At 43.0% G+C, this 24,334-nt stretch overlaps 2 protein-coding genes across 6 annotated transcripts in view; one reads left to right on the top strand and one right to left on the bottom strand.

Moving 5' to 3' along the window:
• Positions 1 to 182: 182 nt before the first annotated feature.
• Positions 183 to 24,023, bottom strand: PSTK (phosphoseryl-tRNA kinase). Of its 3 annotated transcripts, XM_060127043.1 has the most exons (9): positions 23,838 to 24,023; positions 23,332 to 23,674; positions 10,747 to 11,230; positions 9,610 to 9,642; positions 8,092 to 8,383; positions 7,654 to 7,852; positions 4,234 to 4,309; positions 3,605 to 3,698; positions 183 to 401 (listed from the first exon to the last, which is right to left on the bottom strand). In XM_060127043.1, exons 3-9 carry the CDS (start codon positions 10,960 to 10,962, stop codon positions 202 to 204), a joined length of 1,110 nt encoding a protein of 369 aa, XP_059983026.1. In that variant the 5' UTR covers positions 10,963 to 11,230; positions 23,332 to 23,674; positions 23,838 to 24,023; the 3' UTR covers positions 183 to 201. The 3 variants fall into 3 exon arrangements, with proteins under 3 accessions (XP_059983026.1, XP_059983027.1, XP_059983028.1); XM_060127044.1 differs by having other exon boundaries at positions 23,332 to 24,023; XM_060127045.1 differs by lacking the exon at positions 9,610 to 9,642.
• LOC132507552 (ATPase PAAT-like) overlaps positions 23,596 to 24,334 on the top strand; it is a 26,211-nt gene continuing 25,472 nt past the window's right edge. For all 3 annotated transcript variants that reach the window (XM_060127026.1, XM_060127027.1, XM_060127025.1), the window contains exon 1: positions 23,596 to 23,900. In XM_060127026.1, the coding sequence (XP_059983009.1) occupies positions 23,737 to 23,900 (164 nt within the window). In that variant the 5' untranslated portion in view covers positions 23,596 to 23,736. The remainder of the gene's footprint in view (positions 23,901 to 24,334) is intronic.

Genomic DNA, 24,334 nt, shown 5'->3' with positions numbered 1-24,334 from the left:
ATGCTTAATTATCCATGTCACATCTGACAAGTGACTGACTGAAGTAGTTTCTGTTATGACAAATGGATCTTTTAGAATGGACTGATTCCCCCCCGCCTTTGGCAATTCACATCATTGGCCTAGAAAACACCCAGTAATACAGAATTGTTTAAATTAGTTTGCAAAATCGTAACCAAAATGGCTTTGATTGGAAATCAAGTTTTAATGCTGCTTTGAAAAATACTTCCGTACAATGTTATCTTTCTCATAATGAAAAAAAGAAATAACATCTGATAAGTCCATGGTTTGTTGAAAGCACAGGTATTTTTTGTTTCCTTGTCTTAGGTCTTCCAAAAACTCTGCTTTGAGCTTGTTAAGTTCTTCGGCTAGAAGTTTCAAGTTGTACGGAAACACTTGTTCACCTAAAATAAAGATATTCTCAAATTATTTGTGTAAATTAAATCAAGCTGGACTGATGACAGCAGGAAATTAATTTGATTACCTCAGACAAACCATTCAGATTCTTCGATAAATCATAATTGAGTTGGTGTAATATATAGACAAAGGTCACATTAATGTGATACAGGCAGATCATTTAAATAACTTGCTATGACATGCACGAGCAGAAAAGACAAACCTGAAAGGGACTTTTGACAAAATAAGTTGACTTAGTCTTATTGAATTAATAGGTAGTAAGGCAAAAAAGCAGAGCTAGAAAATGACAGTTTGGCTTTGAAGCTCTGATAGACAATACCTAGAACAGTTGTCCAATATAATTTTCTACAATGATGGAAGTACTCTATATCTGCCCTATTCTGTCCAGCAGCCACTAGCCATGTGGGTAGTGTGACTGAGAACTGATTTTTTTGTTGAACAGCTTTACAGAAATAAAGTCACATAACATACAGTTTACCCATTTAAACTACAATTTAGTGGTTTTAGTATATTCACAGATATAAGCAACTATCACCACAGTCAATCTTTGAACATGTTTATCATCTGTACTCTTAGGTATCACCCTCTTAACTCCATTCCCCCTCTCTCTGCCCTCAATCCCTAAGCAACTGTTGATCTACTTGGGGTCTCTAGATTTCCCCATTGTGGACATTTCACATGACTGGGCTCATAATGTGTGGCCTTTTGTGACTGGCTTCTTGCACTTTGCATAATGTTTTTAAGGTTCATCCATGTTGTAGTACTTCATTCCTTTTTGTGGCTGAATAATCCATTGTATGGATAGACCACATTTTGTTTGTCAGCCGATGGACATTTGGGTTGCTTCTACCTTTTGGCTATTAGGAATAATGATGCTATAAGCACTTTTGTGCAAATTTTTATAGGAACATATGTTTTCATTTCTAGGTCCCGTGGTAATTGCATTTAATTGTCTGAGGAACCGCTGGGCTGTTTTCCAAAGCGGCTGCAGCACTTTACATTCCCAGCAATGGCGTATGTGGGTTCTGAGTTCTCCGCATCCTACCTCTTGGACTTTTGGATGCTAGCTATCCTAGTGGGTGTGCAGTGGTGTCTCATTGTGGTTTTGGTTAGCATTTCCCTGATGACTGATGATGTTTTCATGTGGTTACTGGTCATTTGTATATCTTCCCTGAAGAAATTTCAGATTCTTTGCCCATTTAAAAAATTGGGTTATTTTTATTATTGAGTTGTGAGAGTCCTTTATGTATTTCGGATATAAGTCCCTTATGAGATGTGATTTGCAAATATTTTCTCCAATTCCGTGGGTTGTCCCTTCACTTCCTTGATGGAAGGAGAACTGAATTTTTTTTCCGTTTTTTTTTTTTTTTTGTGATACGCGGGCCTCTCACTGTTGTGGCCTCTCCCATGGGCCCAGCTGCTCCGCGGCATGTGGGATCTTCCCAGACCGGGGCATGAACCTATGTCCCCTGCATCGGCAGGCGGACTCTCAACCACTGCGCCACCAGGGAAGCCCAGGAGAACTGAATTTTTAAATTTTATTTAAGCACAGTTCTAGAAGCTAGTACCACCTCCTTCACACACACACAAAAAATTAATGGGTAGGAAAAGAGTCAAGAGTAATTTGGGCATAACCCTATTCCCCCTTCCCTTCATTTTATGGACAGGCAAATAGTTGAAAGAACTCCTACAACTATTTTTGTTTTCATTCTGATCCGATGCCATTTTTGTTCCAGCTCTCTTTTTCAAACTTTGGATTACAACGCATACTAAGATGGAATCAAATAGAACACAGTTCACTAAACATGTGAAGGTTTTGTGAAACTTGTTTCTATGCAGGAGTGTGTCTGTGTACTGGGCTACACACTAGGTTACAGTATTAAAACCTGCTTACGGATCATGGTTCAAAAAAAGTCTGAAAAACAATATGGTTAGTATATTGTTTATTTTTACAATGTTCTAAGTTTTTGTAAAGGTATTAATAATAAATGTTGGTGATGTGGAGGAACATGACAGAAAGCACCAACGAGAATCAGACTTAGCTCAGCAACAGGTTGCCCAGGTACAGTATTTAGCAGGTGTTAAGTTCAGCCTTGGGCAAGTTACTTATCCTCTCAGACCTTCCATTTCCCCATTTGTAAAATTACACTTACTTGATAGGATTCTAAAGACTAGAAACAATATTTATAAGGCACTTAGCATATAAAAGGAGTTCAAGAAATGTTAGGCTGCTGTTATTTTTTAAATCAAATTTTAAATATAGCAAAGAGTTCAATATTTAAAACCTGAAGGAGGGCTTCCCTGGTGGCGCAGTGGTTGAGAGTCCGCCTGCCGATGCAGGGGACACGGGTTCGTGCCCCGGTCCGGGAAGATCCCACATGCCGCGGAGCGGCTGGGCCCGTGAGCCATGGCCGCTGAGCCTGCGCGTCCGGAGCCTGTGCTCCGCAACGGGAGAGGCCACAGCAGTGAGGGGCCCGCGTACCGCAAAAAAAAAAAAGAAAGGAAAAACAGAAAGGAATTATTTTATAAAACTATAATTACCACATATTTCATCTAAGTTCAGACTGACAATGCACTAAGCCTGTTCAAACTCCATGCTGATTTTACACCTGGCCCCTGACTACCTCTCCCCATCCCTTCACCCCAGACTCAATGGCTTTTTTTCTGTTCTAGAACATACCAACTTTACCTGTGGACTTTTGCACTTGATGTGTCCACTGCCTAAAATGATCCTGCAGGCATCAGCATGGCTTGCTGTTTCCTTTCATTCACATCTTTGCTTCAATGCCATTTCCTCTGAGAAGCCTTCCTGATTACCCTTTTAAAAATAAATCCTCCCATCACTACCTTGCCTTACCCTACTTTACTTTTCTTCAGAGCACCGGCATATATTCATGTATTTATTTATTTTTTGTCTGTCTCCTCACTATGATGTTCTGCTCCCTCTCAACTCCCCAGTATCCAAAATAAAGCCTAGTACAGAGTAGCCACTCAATAAAAACCTATTGGATGGATGAATGCCTGGTTCCAGAGGTAAAAGTTTTAGCTTAATATAACCAAGTTGCATATTTAAACTGAAAACATGATGTAAACTTTATGAATGAAAGCAAATAAACTACCCACGTCCACGGAACAAGAGTAGCAGGAAAGAATAGTCTCAACTAAATAGAATCTTAACCACTCAACACACCTTTCGCTTCCTTCATTGTCTGAGAGACAATTCTTCGGAGGGTCTGATCAGCTTGATGAAGAATGTTAGTTGAACAAATAATTCTGTCTGTTTCCTAGGTAATAGACATTGTTATTGGAACAGTTATCTAGTTTTACAAAAGAAATAACTAAAGTGTAGGGGATGCATAGGTGAAGAGATACAGAAAAGGAAACGTGACTTTTCTGTTCCAGTTATTCTTCCCTAGGAGAGGGTCTAAACGAAATACATCCAGTTGTAAACTGGGTTCCACGTAGGCAGTATGCTGGTAAATGTCTAAGAATGGGCTCTCAAAGAGAAAAACACAAACCTATCCATAGCATTTTGTCTATTTCTATGATGTAAATATTCCCATCCACGCCCACTTCGAGCTACCAACATGCCAACAGGCTCCAACGTTTCTGAAAATTGAACAGTCGTCTTTGACCAGGCAGTGCGAGCTCCTTCCAGAGTACCACTGCATCCAGGTGTCAGGAGCTGAATGCTGGTAAGATGCCAAGGCAGGGACAAAGTGTCTCCCACGTGTTATTCATATTTTACACTCAGGTCAAAAAGATCTTCCTACAAAAAGGTCCTTCTCATTTATACTAAATCTAAACTGGAAGACTTACCTTTTGTTCCACATTCTCCTCCACGTATTTGATTGGATTTTCCAAAGCAGTAAGCAGTAAATCAGTCAATTTCAGTCTATAAGAGAAGGTAGGACAAAATAAATCCTTATATCAAACGCCTGTTTTTAAAGAACTTGTGTTTATGGGTACTAAGCTGAATTCTAGAGGAATGAAAGTGGTATATCCAAACTCCTGAACAAAAGGGGAAAAGCAAAGTGATTTGGGAGCTACCTTCTACTTGCAAAATTAAAATGTAGAAGCTCAAAACAAGTCATAAGCCCCCCAAATCCCCTCATGTAAAAAATGTTAATTTCCTAAGACTCCTATCAATAAGGTTTTAAAAGACATTCTCTCTTTTCCCTCATTAACTGCTGAACTTTAGGCTCCTAGAACTTTATATTCCCTAAAGAAGGAAGCTTAGTCTTTATTTTCTGGCTTCTGCTCATTTACTGGATGTGAATTTGCAAAGTTCCCCACAGGACAAGAGGTCATCGAGGGTTGCAGTAGAATTCATTTAACAAATATTTATTGAGCATCTTCATATATGAAAAATGTTGTACAACTATGTATGTGGAACTATGTGCTAAGCTGGGGGTGTAGCAAGATCCCTACCCTCTCTAAGCCTGATAACGTAATGGAGAGAGAGAATAAATAAATAAGCAAAAAATAATAGTTTCAGACAGTGACAAGTGGATAAGTGAGTGAAGATAATGAACAAAATGATCATAAGAGAGTGACTGGCTAGCCTACTTAACACCCTTCCCGCTGGGTAGGATGGTCAGGGAAGCCAGTGAAGCTTACATACGTGGGAAGGGTAGAGGGGACGGCAAGCACTATGGCCCCGAGACAAGAACAAGCTTCTCGTGTTCCGGGGACAGAAAAGGCCAGTGTGGTTGAAAAGGAGTAAGGGGAGAGTCGTGGGACGTGAGGCTGGGGAGTTAATCAGGATTAGAGCTGGGGGGCGGGGAGGATAACTTGGGAGGTTGGAATCGACACATACACACTACCATATATAAAATAGGTAACTAACAAGGACCTACTGTAGAGCACAGGGAACTCTACTCAATACTCTGTAATGGCCCATATCGGAAAAGAATCTAAAAAAGAGTGGATAATATATATTATTAAGTGAGTCAGGTATAACTGACTCACTTTGCTGTCACCTGAAACTAACACAACATTGTAAAGCAACTCTACTCCAATAAAAATTAAAAGCAAACAAAGAAATTTAGGGATCAGACTTAAAATTCCAAAAAAAGGAAAAGAAAAGAAAGTACTGAATGTCATGTCTCTGAGAATATAAATTATGAAGTCTGTCACTCAAATATCATGTATATGACAGGCAGATTTTCGTCTGATGAGAGTTTTAATTATACGAAGTGAAAACTTTTAATGCAATCATGAGAGAGTTACATGTCAAAGTAAAGCTCTAATTTAAGTTTTCCAGAATAGTCTCATCTTAAAAAACAAGATTCTTTCCCCCCCAGCGTTCCACTCTCTGTTTTTGCTGACCTAAACTTTTCCCCCTATGAGTCACCCAACTAGAAAAACAAAACATCTTCCTTGAATGAACATATTTTTAGTAAAAGAATAGAACGTTAAAAAAAAAAAGAAATCAGGGTTAGAGTGTGCAAGTTATGGTAAGGAGTTTAAATTTTACTCAGATACAAGAAGTAGCACTGAAGAAACGTAAGCCAGTGAAGTCACTGAATTAAACCTTCGCCTCAACGTGATCTTTCTCACAAAGCAAAGAGCCCAGGTTCTGGAATGAGTGAGACTGCAATGGGTCCAAATCTTGGCTCTGCCATTTACTATCTGCATATGTTACTTTACTTACCTGGGCCTCAGTTGTCCCATCATGAAAGGGGGATAATTGTATCTGCCCTCAAAGGGTTGCTGTGAGGACTGAGTCAGATTATACGTATAAAATGTCCAGAACTTGCCCAGGACATAGTATCTGCTCGACAGCTGTTCCTGCTAATAGTAGTACTAGCAGTAGCATTAGTAGTGGTAACAGTAGTGGTAGTGGTAACAGTAACAGTAGTGGTGATAGCAGTAGTGGTGATAGTAGTATAGTAGTAGTAGCAGCAGCAGCAGTAGTATTTCACAGAAGCCTGGGAAAGGTATATTTGTCACATCATCTTTCAACTTCCAATTCAGGGCCACCAGACTTCAGTCATAGCCATGCTATGACTATTTTGGACCATATTCTTAAGACCCAAGACAAAACTGCAGATTATGTTCAGGCTTGGTACTGACACTGGCAAAGCTCACACTCTTCCTTGCTTCTAGCAAGAACTGGCCCCCAGAGCAGTGACGCTAACCTTAGACTGCTCTCATGGGGTAAAATGGGGTATCTCAATGCCTCAACCAGCCATTCACTTGCAAAGGAAAACATTTTCAGTACTCCAGAAAGAGTAGCCATCAACTGGCTACATGCTCGCCTTCTCAAAGTTTCAAGATATTACGAGAAGTTAAAATTAGAAATCTCAGCCATAGCTTATTTCATTAACCCTATAAACAATAGTTACTTAAATCGAATTTTTTCTTTTTTCCTTAGAATGTTAGAGTATTACAAAATCCATGGAAACTGTATCCTGGGAACAAAACATTTTGAGGAATGAGTTTAAAAAATTAGCCTTTTAAAAACTGCTGATCCCCTCTGGACAACAGTCAGGCAGGAACTAAGGAACTGTGGGCAATATACCTCTCAAACTGCACTGTCCCATGCAGCAGCCGCGGGCCACGTGCAGCCAGTTAAGTTTAAAGTGATTAAAGTAACATTTAAAATTCAGGTAGTAAGTTGCACTGGCTGTACTTCAAGTGCTCAATGGTCAGTTGCATGTGGCTAGCAACTACCATGCTGGGCAGGACAAACAGAGAACATTTCTATCATCAGTGAAACTTCTATCAGAAATGTGCTGAACTAGAACTCTCCAGAACTCTAGAACTCTCAAGACCTATTTTAGGAATGAAATGCATTAGACACCATAGCCACAAGCCTCACATCTACACAAGCAGTGTAGGTTTTAGGCAAATTAGGATTTAGTACCAGTTCCACTCCTTTTCTCTCTATAAGAAGACCACTGGGCAATCTATTTAGACTATGCTACTTCAACAAGAGTATCAGAGATGTGCCCTACTCTGAACTCCCTGCCCTGACCTCTGGGAAACAGTATAATTTTAACAAGAGTACACATCTGCAAACAAACCTGGGTTCACGTCTCAGCTGTAACTTACAATCTCAGTGACTCTGGGCAGACTAAACTTCCTCACTCAGTTCCCTCTTCTAAAGAAAGGGGAAATAATGTCCTTCTCCAAGGCTTGTGTGAAGAGTAACCGGGTGGATACAGGGAAAGTATTCAGCACAGTGCCTGGCTCAGCAATGCAGCTAGTGAAGGACACCTTTGAGTAGGCTACCTGGCCTCTGAAGTACACGCTGGGCTCTGAATTGTGAGGCTGTTGTGTTCCCAAGCATTTTTCTCAGGGTTGGGCTTTTCTATCTTGCTTCCCATCAGGTGGATGGTCTCGGCAGGCACTGGAAGTGGTCTCTGGCCATTCCTCTGTAGACAGGTCTCGAGAGAACATTCTAAAAAGAGCTGGCAGAAGCCTAATGAATCTGAAAACCATTCAAAAGCCACAAAATTACTAGGGTACTATTTTTCCAAAATGTGAAATAAACGTACTTAGACAAGTTATCCCACCTGCAGCAGGAAAGACCATTTGCAATACTGAACGTGTAGCTTTGAAAATTAAGTAAATCCATATAAACCTCCTAATCCAATCAAGTTCTCACTAAAGACAGTCGTGATTTTGATATGCGAATGTCTGAGTGTAAGAAAAAAATATGTTAATTACATTTCCGAGCCAGCTGATAGACTTCATATCTCATACTTTGATAATAAAAGTTGTCATCTAAAATCAAAAGCAGAGGTCTAGAAACAGCAGTCTTCGTTAAGAGATAGTGAGACTGGGCCTCAAGTGCTGAAGAAGATATCAGATCTTGATCCTTCAAGCAGGTTAGAAAATCCTCCCACATGGCTTCAGTCCTGCTGGGTGGGGCAGACATCTGACACCCGTTAATGACAGCCAGAAAGAAGTATTCAAGGTACTTCAACAGTTCCTGGCGAAGCGATTTCCACTGGGATGGCTGCAAAATACCGTAGAATTGCAATTTATATTAGGCTTTGGCCAGTAGAGTGGTCATGCCTCAACAACCCCCTGCTCCATATGATAATTTCTGAACCATTTGGAGTTCTCTAGACACAACTTGCTTTCTCATCCTCATGTCTTCATATACGCTGTTCCCTCTGCCTGAAAAACTACTCGGTGATGTTAGTTCTCTGTGAACTCTTCTCAGACTCAACCATGCAGAAGGCAGCTCAGATCGTCCCTTGCCTATCATGACCCCCTGTTCTGTTTATATTGGGTCTCCACTTTAACAGGGTTTACATTGTTTAGGTATCTCTATGTCCCTGCTAGATCAATAGTCTACTGTATACCCAGGCTTCAGCAGAGGGTCAGACACCTAATAGATGCTCCAGAAATGTATATGAAATGATTGAATGAATAAGTGAATAAATGAAAGAATGAAAAGCTGTTACCATCCAGGAGAAAGGAGGAACCAAAATCAATATGCTGGGACTTCCCTGGTGGCACAGTGGTTAAGAATCCACCCGCCAATGCAAGGGACACGCATTCGATCCCTAGTCCAGGAAGATCCCACATGCTGCAGAGCAACTAAGTCCGTGCGCCATAACTACTGAGCCTGCGCTCTAGGGCCCGTGAGCCACAACTACTGAAGCCCACGCGCCTAGAGCCCGTGCTCCGCAGCAAGAGAAGCCACCGCAATAAGAAGCTCTCGCACCGCAATGAAGAGTAGCCCCCGCTCGTGGCAACTAGAGAAAGCCTGCATGCAGCAACGAAGACCCAATGCAGCCAAAAAAAACAATATCCTGCCAAGATAAAATAGTTTAGCTAAGATATAGCAATGCTCATTTGCCCTTGAAATAAGAAAAGTTGTAGATAGAAAGAGGATCAGCTGAAAGGTCCCTGGGTCCAGATGAAAAGACCTCAGGCTAACAACAGGATTGGAATGGGATCGGGAAAGATAGAGGAAGCAGACTGAGGAGAAGAGAATAAATAGCTTGAAAATATAAGTAGTCTTGCACTACTCAAAGGCTCTGGTGAACACTGACATAGTTATGAGGTCAAGGCTGGAGGAAAAACACAAGGACAGGAGATCAGGATCCCTCTCCTGTCTGTCCATGCTCTACCACATCACTGAGATTATGGCACATAAAACAAATACATCAGCAAAACCCACTCAAAAGGAAACAGAAACACGATCACTTCCTAAAAGGTGAGATATCCTACTCGTGGTGACTGGATGAGCTCCATGGCCTTGGTCTGTAGGGGGAGAGTGGAAAAAATATAATAAGAAAAGTGAGGGAAAACCCCAGCAGATACAACAATCCCTATCAACAACTTCCAGCTTTCTCCATAGTGGTAAAAATACTATTACTTAAGTAAATCCGGTGCTACCAGGGGCCTGATACTGTATTTACCTCACAATTAACCAAGAATGAGGAAGTATATAACTTTGGTGGAGAAGTTCAAAACTCTTCCATGTGCCAAATGTACTGTATTTTTGCATATATACTTAGAGTGGAATCACACCATATGTGAATTTTATTTATGTGAATTCATCCACATTCGGCACTAAATGACAAAAATAACTTGAAAATTTTCAGAATATGTTAATCAAAGAGTATTTTCTCTAGAGTGAGCATGAGATGGGTGACGTGAATCTACTCTTCCCCGCGGAAGTCTCAGTTTTCTCAAGGGGATGCATCTCACAGCGCTGAGGGTGATCGGAGGGCTTAAAGAGAAGTATGTACTGGGAACCCAAGCTGACCCCCAAATACAAAGCCTATTACTTCATCTGGTGGTCAACTAAGAAAGAGCCATCTTTTCCTATTCTGGCAGAAGCAGGTTTACCCTCAGTTGAATGAAGATCCAGCTTCAGAGGCCAAGTCCTTCATTTGTACAGAATCTATTGTCACAGGAGGGGCCCTAGTAAGTACGCTGTCACTTATAATTTTGTACCCTTTTTCTTTAAAAGGATTTCCCCAAACCGCATAACTTAAAGCCCCACAATACCTCGGTTCGCCTGGCTGAATGTTAAATTGGCTGTGCTGGAATTTTTGAGAGACTCTGTCCTTCTTTTCAGAACAACTTTCCCAAAGGATTTTCAGGAGGATATTTGATTATGGGGGACTTCCACCTTGCACGCTGACTTCAGACCCTAACCTTATGCTGGTGGCTGTTTGCATCGTTTCCTATTTCTAGTCAACTCATTCTGTGTTAAACCAGCTCCCCTTTCCTCGAACTCCTGTCTCTCCTCTATCAGAGATCCACCTCCCACACCAGGTATTATCCAGTACAAGTATCGTGGAGTTTGTAGATTTCCCTCCGCTACAGCAGTCTAGGCCCCGCCCCCTCCGTACTGACCAATGGGCGAGCGCTCGCCTCCTCTAGGAACGCGTCTGGCATGACGTCATCATAGGCGACGACGCCCACGGCCCAGCTACTCTCCTGCCGTAGACGATGGCTGAGGGCACGCGCGAAGGTCGACTTTCCTGCTGCGGGCAGTCCGCAGAGGACGCAGAGACCTAACTTCTTCGGCTTCTCGCTGCGCGCTCCTCTGGCGTCCTCGCCTGCCTTCATGGTGTCGCGAGAGACCCGAGGTGGCTGTGAGCGTTGTCTGCGGAAATGTCCGCCAACTGCGCATGCACACTCCTACCGCCCTCTTGCGCCGCCTGTTGGCGCAATGGAGGAATGGGCGAGCCTTCGGCTCCAAACACCATGCGTGGTCGCGGTTGTATCCGAGGTCGTCCCCTTGGTCGCCTGAACCCCTGGTACTAAGCTTTCTGTGAGGCGAGTCCTCTAGTCTGGTAAGTCCACGGGGATGCGTTTCGTAAAACCTGGACGTTTCCTAAAGGGTCGTAAAGTTAGACAAACTTCAGTTGGAATCATCCTTCCGGAAACTTGCAAACCATTAGGATCTGCGCCTCGGGCTTTTGTTTGCTGGTTTTTACGATGAAGCCCCTTGCCTAGGAAAATCGCTGAAGGGACTTCGAGTCTTTTCCTCCAGCAGTCTTTGGAAGGTCAGTTACTGGAAATCAAAAAATAGGAGTCGAATCTGGGTCCGACGACTGTGCTCCGCTGCCCCTCACAGATGTGATAGGTGGAAGGGCAAAGTAAATAGTAGTCATTGCATCCTAACGCCGCCAGTCGGCAGCAAGTGCGAAGAAATAAAGGCAGGAAAGGAACATCCCCAGACTTCAAGCCCAGTGCGTTCATGCAGAAAACACTAGGTATTTTAGTGTTAAAAAAGAAATGCTAAGCTGTGAAGAAGTATAAAACAAATTCTCTCTGTAGGGATGTGGTGTACAAAAATTGATTTCATATTCTAGCTTTCACCTCATTTTAGGAGATTACTTCTTAGTCATATGAAGTTATGTTTAAAATGTGAACGAGTGAAAATCAGTGTATACTGGGACAAAATATAATCAATAACCCAATGCTAAATCTGATATATTTGTGATTACAGAGCATGTACACATAATCTCATTTTCTTTCTCTTGGATTGAAGGTGAGCATTGAATTAAACATACTTTTCATTTCATGACATTTTATTGTCATAGGCCCAGTGCAAGATCCCTCTCCTTTATTATTTTTCATCACTTATCCACACTCACACTCATTTCCTCCCCTTTTCCTAGGCCACCTTTTTTTTTTCTCGTTTAAACATGGTTATTGTTTGTTTACTTATTTTAAGATAGACTTTTTTTTTTTTTTTTTGGCTGTACGCGGGCGTCTCACTGTTGTGGCCTCTCCTGTTGTGGAGCACAGGCTCCGGACGCGCAGGCTCAGTGGCCATGGCTCACAGGCCCAGCCGCTCCGTGGCATGTGGGATCTTCCCGGACCGGGGCACAAACCCGTGTCCCCTGCATCGGCAGGCGGACTCTCAACCACTGCGCCACCAGGGAAGCCCCTAAGATAGACTTTTTAAAGAGCAGTTTTAGGTTCATAGCAAAATTGAGCAGAAAGTACAGAGAGTTCACATATACCTCCCCCCGCCCCCAGTCTCTCTGGCTATCGACATCCAGTGTGGTATAGTTGTTACAATCGATGAACCTACACATACTATCGCCCAAAGTCCACAGTTTACACAGGGTTTACTCTTGGTGTTATACATTCTATGAGTTTTGGCAAATGTATGATGATGTGTATCCATTATTATAGTGTCACACAGAATAGGTTCACTGCCCTAAGATCCTCTGTGCTCTACCTATTCATCTCTCCCTACCTCAGCAGCTGGTTATCTTTTTGCTGCCTGCACAGTTTTGCCTATTCAGAAGGTTATATAGTTGGAATCATACAGCCTTTTCATATTTGCTTCTTTCACATCTTTCATGGCTTGATTGCTTGTGTCTTTTTAAGCACTGAATGATATTCCACTGTCCGGATGAATCACAGTTTATCCATTCACCTACAAAGGTTACCTTGGTTGCTTCCAAGTTTTGGCAATTGTGAATAAAGCTACTATAAACATCTGTGTGCAGATTTTTGCATGGACATAAATTTTCAACTTATGGTATCTGGGTAAATACCAAGGAGCGTGATTACTCGATCTTGTGGTAAGCGTATGTTAGTTTTGTAAGAAAGTGACAGACTGTCTTCCAAAGTGGCTGTATCATTTTGCATTCCCACTGCAATGAATGAGAGTTCTTGTTGCTTCATATCTTTGTCAGCACTTGGTGTTGTCAGGGTTTAAAATATTCTAATAGGTGGGTAGTGTAACCAAACAGGACCCTATGGGGCCTTCCCAGAACAGACCCCGCCCCCCCCACCATGTCCTCCGCCTGCCTCTTGTCTGTAGGAACACTTTAGCCTCCTAGGCCTTCCCCAGGTTCCAAACAGTAAATTTAATCAGAGAAGTGAGAAAATGCAGAAAGAAAGGAAAACAGTCAAGCAAGACAAAATAATAATAGTTTAGTCATTAAACAAAGTCAAGGACCTTTAGTTCCTCCTCAAGGGTTATAGATAATATTCTGAGCCAAGTCCTTTGAGCTGTTTTGCAGATACTGAAATCCCCACCAGGTGGAAGAAGTTAACTCTATGCTGCTAACAAGCACGTATGCATGGGGGTCCTGGAATCAATCTCCAGCAGATACTGAGGGATGACTATCTTCTCCGGTGAGGTTTTTGTTCATATCTTTTACCCATTTTTAAACTGGGTGGTTCATTTTCTTACGGTTGAGTTGTAAGGGCTGTTTGTATCTTTCGGATAACAGTCCTTTATATGTCTTTGCAAATATTTTCTCCCGGTCTGTGGCTTGTCTTCTTGTTCTCTTGACACTATCTTTGGCAGAGTGGAAGTTTTTCATTTTAATGAATTCCAGCTTACCAATTACTTCTTTCATGGATCGTGTCTTTAAAGTTGTATCTAAAATGTCATCACCAAACCCAAAGTCATCTAGATCTTTTTTCTATGTTATCTTCTATAAGTTTTATAGTTTTGCATTTAGCATTTAGGTCTATGATTACATTTGAATTAATTTTTGTGAAAGATAAAAATCCTGTATCACATTTTTTTTTTTTACATGTGGTTATCTGTTTGTTCTACCTCCATTTTGTTGAAGACTTTTTTTCCTCCATTGCATTGTCTTTGCTTCTTTGTCAAAGATCAATTGACTATACCTGTGTGAGTCTATTTCTGGGCTCTGTATTCTGCCCACTGATCTGTCTATTCTTTTTGCCAATACCACACTGTCTTGATTACTGTAGCAGTAAAGTTGGGTAGTGTCAGTCCTCTGACTTTGTTCTTCTCCTTCAATACTGTGTTGGCTATTCTGGGTCTTTTGCCTCTCCATATAAACTTTAGAATAATTTTGTTGATATCCACAAAAGAACTTACTGGACTTTTGACTGAGATTGTGTTGAATCTATAGATCAAACTGGGAAGAACTGACCTCTTGACAATATTAAGGCTTTCTATCCATGAACATGGAATATCTCCTTTCATTTAATCCTTCTTTGGTTTCTGTCATCAGAGTTTTGCAGTTTTCCTCACATAGACCTTGCACAAATGTTGTTAGGTTATACCAAGTATTTCATTTTTAGGGTGTAATGTAAATCATATTGTTTTAAATTTGAAATTCCACTTGTTCGTTGCTAGTGTTATGAAAGCAGTTGACTTTTGTATGTTAATCTTGTGTCCTGCAACCTTTCCATAATCACTTATTAGTTCCAGAAGTTTTTGGTTGATTCTTTGGGATTTTCTACATAGACAGTCAGGTCATCAAAGACAGTTTTCTTTCTTCCTTCTCAATCTGTATACTTTTCATTTCCTTTTTCTTATTACATTAGCTAGAGCTTCCAGTATGATGTTGAATAGGAGTGGTGAGACATTCTTGCTTCGCTCCTGATCTTTGTGGGAAAGCATCTTGTTTCTCACCATTAAGTATGATGTTAGCTGTAGGTTTTTTTGTAGATGTTTTTTTTTTTTTTTTTTTTTTCCTGTACGCGGGCCTCTCACTGCTGTGGCCTCTCCCAATGTGGAGCACAGGCTCCGGATGCGCAGGCTCAGCGGCCATGGCTCACGGGCCCAGCCGCTCCGCGGCATGTGGGATCTTCCCGGACCGGGGCACGAACCCGTGTCCCCTGCATGGGCAGGCGAACTCTCAAGCACTGCGCCACCAGGGAAGCCCTCTTTTTTGAAATTTTATTTATTTATTTTTGGCTGCGTTGGGTCTTCGTTGCTGCACATGGGCTTTCTTTAGTTGCAGCGAGCGGGGGCTACTCGTTGTGGTGCACAGGCTTCTCACTGTGGTGGCTTCTCTTGTTGCAGAGCACAGGCTCTAGGCACGCAGGCTTCAGTAGTTGTGGCACGCGGGCTCAGTAGTTGTGGCCCACAGGCTTAGTTGCTCTGTGGAATGTGGGATCTTCCTGGACCAGGGCTCGAACCCACGTCCCCTGCATTGGCAGGTGGATTCTTAACCACTGCTCCACCAGGGAAGTCCCTGTAGATGTTCTTTAGCAAGCTGTAGTTCCCCTCTATTCCTAGTTTGCTAAGAGGTTTTTTTTTAATCATGATGAAAATGTTGGATTTTGTCAAATGCTTTTTCTGCATCTATTGATATGATTGTGACTTTTCTTCTTTAACCTGTTGATATATTACATTAATCAATTTTCAAATGTTCAGCCAGCTTTGCATGCCTAGAATAAACCCCACTTGGTCATGGTGTCTAATCCTTTCTATACATCGCTGGATTTAATTTGCTAATATTTGGTTGAGGATTTTTGCATATGTATTTATGAGAGATATTGGTCGTTGGTGTTTTTTTCTTGTAATATCTTGTAATGTCTGGTTTTGGTATTAGGGTAATGCTGGTCTCATAGAATGAGTTAGGAAGTATTCCCTCTGTTTCTATCTTCTCAGAGATTGAAAAGAACCGATATAATTTCCTCTTTGAATGTTTGGTAGAATTCACCAGTTATTTTGGACCAGTTATCTTTTTTAACAACCTGTTTTGGAACAAAATGATTTTTTAAAATTTTTATAAAAATTGTTTTATATTCCAGAACATCAAAACGAACTATTATGACTTCAAGTTTAGGTGTCCACTATCTAAAAAGACATGCTTTTCAAGGACAGGTTCAAAAATAAGCATGTGATGTTGGCATAGAGCCATAATTAGAGTACAACCCTGAATTTGTAAAGCTTTCTTCACAGACCTCACTCCCACCTGAGACCCAGAAAAGGACAATCGTGTGATGAGATACTTACTGAATATGTGGTCTCTTAAATAAGCAGTGTGCCAACATGGTAACATTGCATTTAGTACCAGAGACAGAATATTTGAAGAGTCCGGTGGGTGAATTTTTGGGTCAAATAATGGGGCCCAGACCACTTGGGTATGTGAACTATGTCCTGCTTCACACACTCCCTTCTTCCCTCAGCCCCAGGACTGACCACTTTGCCCTAGGGAAGGGAGCTACTCTTGGCTGTACTTCAGTGGAGGAAATACTTCGCACTTCTGGGAGTGTAAAGGTGTGCCACAAAACCATTCTCTTCTTGAGAATGATCTTAAGAATGTAGTATCTCCTTATCAAAGAAAGCAAGTGATAGCTCACATATATCTAACTCAGAGTTGCTGCCTTTCCTCCAGAATTTATATAGTCAAGTGACCCATCCTCAAGAGACATCTGTGACCCATTTTCCCTCACATATAAACACATAACGTGAAGGCACACAGGTCACTCCTGTTTAGGATTTATTGTTAAACTTGATTTAAATCACTATTAGATTGGTTATGTCACATGGGCAGTGTTAGCTGTCATCATCCTGTTTCTTCTGATCCTCAGAAGAGAATGGAGGCTGGTCAGTAATCCTTCATGCTGGAGCAGTCACTCTGCTTTGAACTTGGGGTGAGACTGCTTGACTGACCTTACTTTGCTGGTTCTCTTCTATCAGTTCTGCCACTCACAGCCACAGGCATTGCATGGGACTCTTGCCTCACCTAGACTACCACATGGGCTGTAGGAGGTACCCAGCACCCAGTTCCAATTTTAGCTTTAGCTAAATCTTCCCATGTTGGGGGTGTTCATTCTGTTCTTCTCATGAGAGCTTTCAATTCACTGTGATCCAGCTGCCTGTTCCAAACATGTTAGTTGACCTTAAGGGGAACTGTATCCATCTGAGAGCAAGTGAGCAGAAAAAGCAATGTGTGACAACTCTGGGTTTAAGCTTCCGATCTGTATAATGAATGAAGTCCTCTTAAGGGGACTTAGAAAATCTGAGATTCCACCTTCTGACATCCCCAGTATCTTCAGAAGCAGATTTTCTCCTCTGGTTACTTTTAACACTGTTTTCTACCAACTCAGCACTCAAGTTCTTTAATCACTAACAGAAATTGCTAACAGTCTAACTGCCAAAGCCCAGGTTTATTTAAACATAGCAAGAGCCATAAGACCTCATCCCTCACCACTTTTGTCCATCTTCTCTTTTCTTTACTGATCCTTAGAGCTAAGCCTTCTGGAACCCCTTTCTAGTCACAAACAGATTTTTACTATTAAAAAGACCTTGAACTGCTTTACCTTAACCTCAAAATGACTCTGATAGCATGGCATTGTTCACAACCTCTCCAAAATCTCACTTGTAGTTGCTGAGAAGATTAACTAATACGTGTTTACTTTGTGGCCTAGCAGACACTTAGTAAATGCTGGACTCCTTGGCTGCCACCCACTTATAGGTCCGTGAAAAGGAACTTCCTTACTTTACTCTCCAATGAGGTATTGCTCATACCCATTTCAACAACTCCTCCTCTAAAGTTTATGCCAAAGTAAAAATTATAAGCTTATTCGCTCCTTTTCTATAATCACCATCAATGTCATTTCCAGTTGAATCATCATGTCACCAGTCTTATTGTCCTTCTTAGCTTCTTTAAAAAAACCTAACAAAGACAGCCTAAAGTGTGAGCCAGATACTCAAACGTTACCAAATCTTGAACTAATTTTACAGTATCTAGCGTTTTTCTGATTTCTCAAAGACCACTTTGCTCCTGGTGTTGTTAGGATGAAAGCAAAGTAAATGACCTAATACGCTGAAAGTGGGTACTTAGACCCAGAATAATCATCAATCTCACTAACGCTAAGAACCACCAAAGTGTCTGAGGAAAGATCAAAGGTACAAGAAGCAGTTCTGCTAAGAAGAATCTGAGTGCTACCAACCTCTGGCTCACAGATGAAACAGATGTCAATTCCTTGGTTTCTTAAGCTTCCAAAACAATTTTCTCAGAAGAAAGCAATTCCTAGAGATTTCCAACAGAGATTCTCACTGTTTCCTTGCTTCCATCATGGTGTCATATGTTTAAAATTATTATAAATTTGTTTAAAACAGTCAACCCCCTCGAAAGCCTAATAAATGAGCCTCGTATTTTAACACTGCAAAAGTTAACCATTCATTGTTCACTTGATATTTGTGTACCAAATACTGCCTTAAATGCTGGGGATTCACACATAAATAAAGACATCGTCTGGTGTTAAAAAAAGCTCATAATTTATTTGAGGAGAGAAAGTGAGAAAAATAAAATGTGCACAGCACAGAGATAAATATAACTACAAATTTTAAAAATTTACATTGGCTGTTCACATTACGTTGTATATAAAAGCACAACTCTCAAAGGTAAAACTGGTAAAAAGGATTCTATAGCTTCCCCTTAACCTGCAATCTAATAGTACAACATATCCCTGGAAGGACTTTAATAAACATACCTCAAAATTCTACAATTATACATAAAGACAGGTAATTTTTATAAAAAACACACAATATTCAAAATGAGTTGTGAACATACTATGTAGAATTTTTGCTCAGTTACTTCTTCACAATGTACAAGTGTCACAAAAACGTAACAAAAAATAATAAAACACATCCAGGGCTTCCCTGGTGGTGCAGTGGTTCAGAGTCCGCCTGCCGATGCAGGGGACACGGGTTCGTGCCCCGGTCCGGGAAGATCCCACATGCCGCGGAGCGGCTGGGCTCATGAGCCATGGCTGCTAGGCTGCGCGTCCGGAGCCTGTGCTCCGCAACGGGAGAGGCGACAACAGTGAGAGGCCCGCGTACCACACACAAAAAATAAATAATAATAATAAAACACATCCAATAGTTGATTTAGCTTGGATACTATTTTGTTTCATTATTAACTTACCAAAAGAAGAGTTAGTTCACATAGATCTTAAAACTCTAGGTAAGCAGTCTAAGACCCCAAGAATGCAGGATAAAACAATCCCATGAAATGGGTCCATTATGAAAGTTCTTTTTAAGCCAGGTATTCTGAAGCTGGAGTGGATTTTTCCATAGATGATACCATGTTATTCATGCTGGTTACTTTTCAAGCCACTCTTTCTGGATTCGTTCACATTAGTGTACATTGCTGTAGATCCAAGCAGAATAAGGTTGTTAATTTTTTTTAATGTAGAAGATAAAACCCACTTAAACAAAAGCTCTTTGCAGTTTTCAACAGTTTAAGGGTATAAAGAGGTTCTGAAACCCAGAGTATTTAAGAATCTGTTATAAGGCATGTACAGTTAGCAGTAAAACATGGTTATGGGATTTACTACCTACCTTACCCCCAATACCTATATTTGTATCTTTAAAGAAATCTTTTCCCCAATTTTAATTCTTCTCTTTACTAAGACTCTAGGGTAGTGACAGTGGGCAGAGACAGCGAAGCAAGAAAAGCATGTAACAGTAGTGCAGGGTTCTTTTTTAAAGCTGCACACACTATCTCCTAATAAAACTCTACTACTTTCCCCATATAACTACTGTTACTAATGGAAGAATGCGCAATTCTTCACGTCTTGTTGCTGTTTGTGCCTTTATAACAGATTCTTAAACAGGAAAGGATACAGACTAAAATTAGCAAAGCAAAGGCACATGGAGCAGAGTCCAAGAGAAACCAGGTGCAAGCATTCAGCAGTGATGTGTGACAGCATGTGCAGAGTACTGCCAACCAAGAAAGCTCCCCTGAGTCTTGGTGTTCAAGGTTTTTATTGGGGGTCAATCAGGTAGGCATGGAGCACCAATGTGCTGACATTAGTTTCTTAGTCTTTACCTTCTTCAGAGGCCAAACTAAAAGAGTATAGCCCTGGGGGCTTCCCTGATGGCACAGTGGCTAAGAATCCACCTGACCATGCAGGGGACACAAGTTCAAGCCTAGGTCCGGGAAGTTGCCACATGCTGCGGAGCAACTAAGCCCATGTGCCACAACTACTGAGCCCACGTGCCACAACTACTGAAGCCCATGTGCCCTAGAGCCCATGCTTCGCAACAAGAGAAGCCACCGCAATGAGAAGCCCACATGCCACAACAAAGAGTAGCCCCCACTTGCCTCAACTAGAGAAAGCCCGTTCCCAGCAACAAAGACCCAAAGCAGCCAAAAATAAGTAAATAAATTTATATTAAAAAAAAAGTATAGCCCTCACCACACATCATGCTGTTAGCACAACCTAGCTGGTGGGGCTGAGGCCCATAGTTAAAAAGACAATTTTATTAAGCAGATATTTCAGCAGCTTAGAGGATAAGACAGGAGTTGGTCAGGAACCAGGTCTTTCTTTGGAATGTGGGCAAGTTTTGAACATCCCACGCTTAACAAGTTAACCTTTTACTACAAAAACAGCTTTAGGATAAGAAGGTGTCACACAGGTGATAATCATGGATGTAGGCAGATTTAGCTACACATCAAGAGCTTCCCCATAATTTCTACATGTCTTCAGAAAGGCTGAAGCCAGGCTGTATTGAAAACGGTATACAGTCCAGCAATGTTGGACTAACCAGAACAGAGGTTATAAATGACGTGGCGGTGGCGAGCAGCTATAAATGAAGTTGGGGAAAAAGGGGTAGGAAGGTTACTATATCTTTCCTGCTTCTAATTTAATTGCAGGTCCAGCATTGAGGCAGGGTGAGAAGAAGGAACTCCAGGCAACCATAGGGCCTGCAGGGACCAGAAAGAACAGGAAGGGAGGAGAAGAGGTACAACTCAAGTGGTACCAGCTGGGAGGAAAGTTAAGTTCCTGTAACCACCTTGCTGGGAAGTATACTCCTGGGTAAAAGGCAGGGCAAATACAGTAAGAACTCATTCTACTTAAAATTAAGATGGTCAACACCTCAACTGTCATATTACTAAATGAATGGGCCCAAGAAAATTAATACCACAAGTCACTTCTTTCTAAAATGTACCTTTCAAATATGCATTGGTTCATATTCTGAAAACAGATTGGAAATATGCCTCTAAAGAGCATATTGAGTTCGTACACATTAAGCTGTAATAAGCTTTAAAATAAGTGAGTGAAAGAATTGCATAGTACATCCTAGTGATATTGGTGGTAAGTTTCCAACATATATTTTATGATTTATTTCAAGGGGAAAAATAGGGCCAAAAAATCAGTTGTAATTCATGATGAGAGCAGTTTATCATATTAAGAGTGAGGTCAGTTCTGAACAACCACCACCCTGGCTGTGAAGAAAAAAGCATAAGCTTGAATTTACTATTTTTGCCTTTTTCTGTATCTCTTATTTTGTGATAAAGCTGCCAGCCAACTCTCACCAATCTATCAATTCCATACAACAAACCTGTACTCAACCCCTTTACCAGGCATAAAATAATTACTAACCTCAGCAAGCCTACATAGTAGGGAACACAAATATGTAAACTGATAAAGTCGGAAACCATAAGAGAATCATAGTACCTGACAAAGATTCTTGCCTGGCCGAACTTTATTCAGGCTCCTGAACCTTCTCCTAGGCTCATCTGGGCATTTCCTTGTAAAATCTAGTTTTAGCAAGAACACTGCTAAGTCAATTTAGTCAACTTATTTTAATTCCAAATCCCCCATCCTCCATATCTGACCACCCTTGATAGCTAATCAGGTTCCTCATCTTCCATCATCCCCTGGGTGATGTCTAATAACCCTGGCCGCTCACCAGCAAGAATTCTGTTAGGTAGGTTCAGGCACAATCATCTTGGCCCTTGAGGTTTCTCATTAGTAATTTTCTTTCCACTGATCCCCCTACCCTGCTCCTTGGCTTTAAATTCTCACTTGTCCATGCTGTATTTAGAATTGAGCCTGGTCCTACACTGAGGTCTTTTCCCCTATTATATAGTTCTGAATAAAATCTGCTTTTACTGTCCAGTTTGGGTTTTTCTTTGACATAAATTAAAAGTATAAGAGTAGTACAGAGGAATGAGTTTAATTCTATAGCAGAGTGGAGATCTGCTTCATTTTGAACGATGCACTGGATTTTCCCTGTTCCAAAAGAACAGGCATTCCAGAGGGAAAAGCCTGCGCACAGGTGGGGGAGATGGGAGGGCAGGGAGGCAGGTGGGAGCAGCAAGCACCGGAAGGAGAAGAGGGCAGTGCAGAGGATGGAGTGGAAGTGGCTGAGAACGAAGGCTAATGACAGTAAAGAAGCTCCCGGAACTGTTCAAATGAAAGCTAGTGCTTGAAAACAGAAGCAGCAGAGATGAAGAAAGATAGAACAGGTTTCCTCTAAGAAAACCAAGATTTGGTGATTTACTGGCTGTGCGAAAAAAAAAAGGGGAGACAATACGAGTCTAGTTTCCTGACTTGGTCCTTCAGCCTTATTCAAGAAAGTCAAAGTCCAGGTGATAGTACTGACCTGCCTCCTTAAAGTGGACACGGGTGTTTCTGAAGAAAAGCCTATTTTCTTTGGGCTGTCCAAAGCTGGTCCTGTGAATTAAAGTTAATATATAGGAAGCAGGAACTATAAGACAAAAATACTGATGTAGACAACCGAGAATGCGTCGGCAGTATTAAAACACCTTTGCAAATTAGGCCCTTTACACTCAAGGCCTTTGGAACTCTGACATTCCACTTTTCTATATTCTAACTCCCTTTTTTCTTTCAAAAGGTGGAAAACTCATCTGCACAGGCCTCTTCAGGAAGGGGAGAGATAGTGGTGGTGGGGAGGGACCATCTACCTTCCTATCCCGGCAGTATCTGGAAAGAGCCACCCGCTCCCACTTCCCCGGACCCAAAGCATCAGGGTCTTTCAGGTCCAGCTCGCATTCTGCTCCACCGCAGACCCGAGGCCGCCGTCCTGCTCGCTCTTCCCGGGGCCGGGAGAGCAGACCCCACCCCGCTTCGGGCCCAGGCCTTTCTCCACCTTCCACCTGGCCCGGGGGACACGAGGGCGGCCAGGGCCACAGACCTTCCTCAGACGCCACTCGCCCCGGCCCCACACCAAGGGCGACACCGTCCCAACCTCCTCCTCAGCTAAAGCCGAACGACCGGCACCCATCTGACACCCTCGGAGGAGAGCGCGCGTGTGCGGAGCGGGCTGAGGACTTTCTGAAAAGCCGACTCCACCGCCCGGCCGCCGCGTCCCCGGCCACCGCGTCCCCAGCCCCCCGCACCCCACCGCAGTCCGCGGAAAGGCTCCGCGTCCGCAACACAGACAGCAAGGGGCGGGACGAGGTCCTTCACATCTCGAGAGCCACATACACCTACCTCACGACGTACTCTCCTCACCGGACCAACCCTGCGGGTAGGTCCAGACACCGGCATCCACACGACATCTCCGGGGCCAACGTCAAACCGCCACTGGGTTCCCACGCGCACCGCATCGCGCCTGCGCACAGCCCAGCAGCTGGACCAGGCTGTCAGTGCGCATGCGCCGGACTCCAGCTCTCCCGCACCCCCCCGCAGATTTTGCACCATCTGCTCAAACCGGCCGTCGTGCGCATGCGCGTGTACGGTAGTTGGTCTCTCCCCACCCCGGCGACAAGCTGCGGCTCTGGGGTTTGCAGCCGAACGAGGCGGAAGTCGCTCTTTTCCTTTACAGTCCCTCAGTCTGGCGGAAATTAAAGAGCTGTAAGAGAGGTTCCGGAGCTGGCCTGGCGTGTAGGTGGCCAGATGGAGACCGAGACTGTACACCCGCCGCTGACCCGCCGCCCGCCGCTGGCCTCTTCCTGGGATGTCGCGTGCGGAGCCCTGGCCCAGAGTCTCCATCTCACCCGGTCTGATCTCGGCGCCCGGGACGCCGACTGGGAGGAGCTGCTGGCGCCGCCTGCCACCGGGTGCGCCGGGCCGGCGGGGACTGGGGTTGTGCTGGGTGCCAGCCACGCTCCTGGGGGAGCCTGGAGGGGAGGCGGGGGCCGTGAGGGGAGAGGGTCTGGACCCGGAGCCGAGCCGGTGACGGGTCTGTGCGGGCGGCGAGGGCGAGGGGGCAGGTCCCGGGTGGCGGGAGGGTGGGGGCGGGCCCGCGGGAAAGAGGAGGCGACTCCGGCATGAACGTCGGGCGCAGGGGACGGGGGGCAGGTGACCTGAAGACTCGGCGTTTCACCCCCTTCCCCCTTGTGTCCGTCACGTCGGCTCCTGAGGCCCCCTGTCGGGATCAGAACCGCCTTTCTATCCCGAAACAAAAACCTCCTGTCGTCCAAAATAGGCATTAAAAAAAAATCCAGATGTCGAAAATCTTCCTCAGCTTAGTTTTGAAAATGGAACACTTTGG

This window comes from Lagenorhynchus albirostris, chromosome 16 (genome assembly GCF_949774975.1).
Source record: "Lagenorhynchus albirostris chromosome 16, mLagAlb1.1, whole genome shotgun sequence".
NCBI lineage: Eukaryota > Metazoa > Chordata > Mammalia > Artiodactyla > Delphinidae > Lagenorhynchus > Lagenorhynchus albirostris.
This window is presented reverse-complemented; position numbering and strand designations above follow the sequence as displayed.

Excerpts from the sequence above, each read along its gene's own strand:
- PSTK (XM_060127044.1), bottom strand. The coding sequence starts at position 10,962 with ATGAAGGCAGGCGAGGACGCCAGAGGAGCGCGCAGCGAGAAGCCGAAG. Across the intron at positions 8,384-9,609 it reads AGCTCATCCAGTCACCACGA|CCATCCCAGTGGAAATCGCT; the intron begins GTAGGATATCTC and ends GGTATTTTGCAG. Across the intron at positions 4,310-7,653 it reads GCGTGTACTTCAGAGGCCAG|ACTGAAATTGACTGATTTAC; the intron begins GTAGCCTACTCA and ends CTTCTCTTATAG.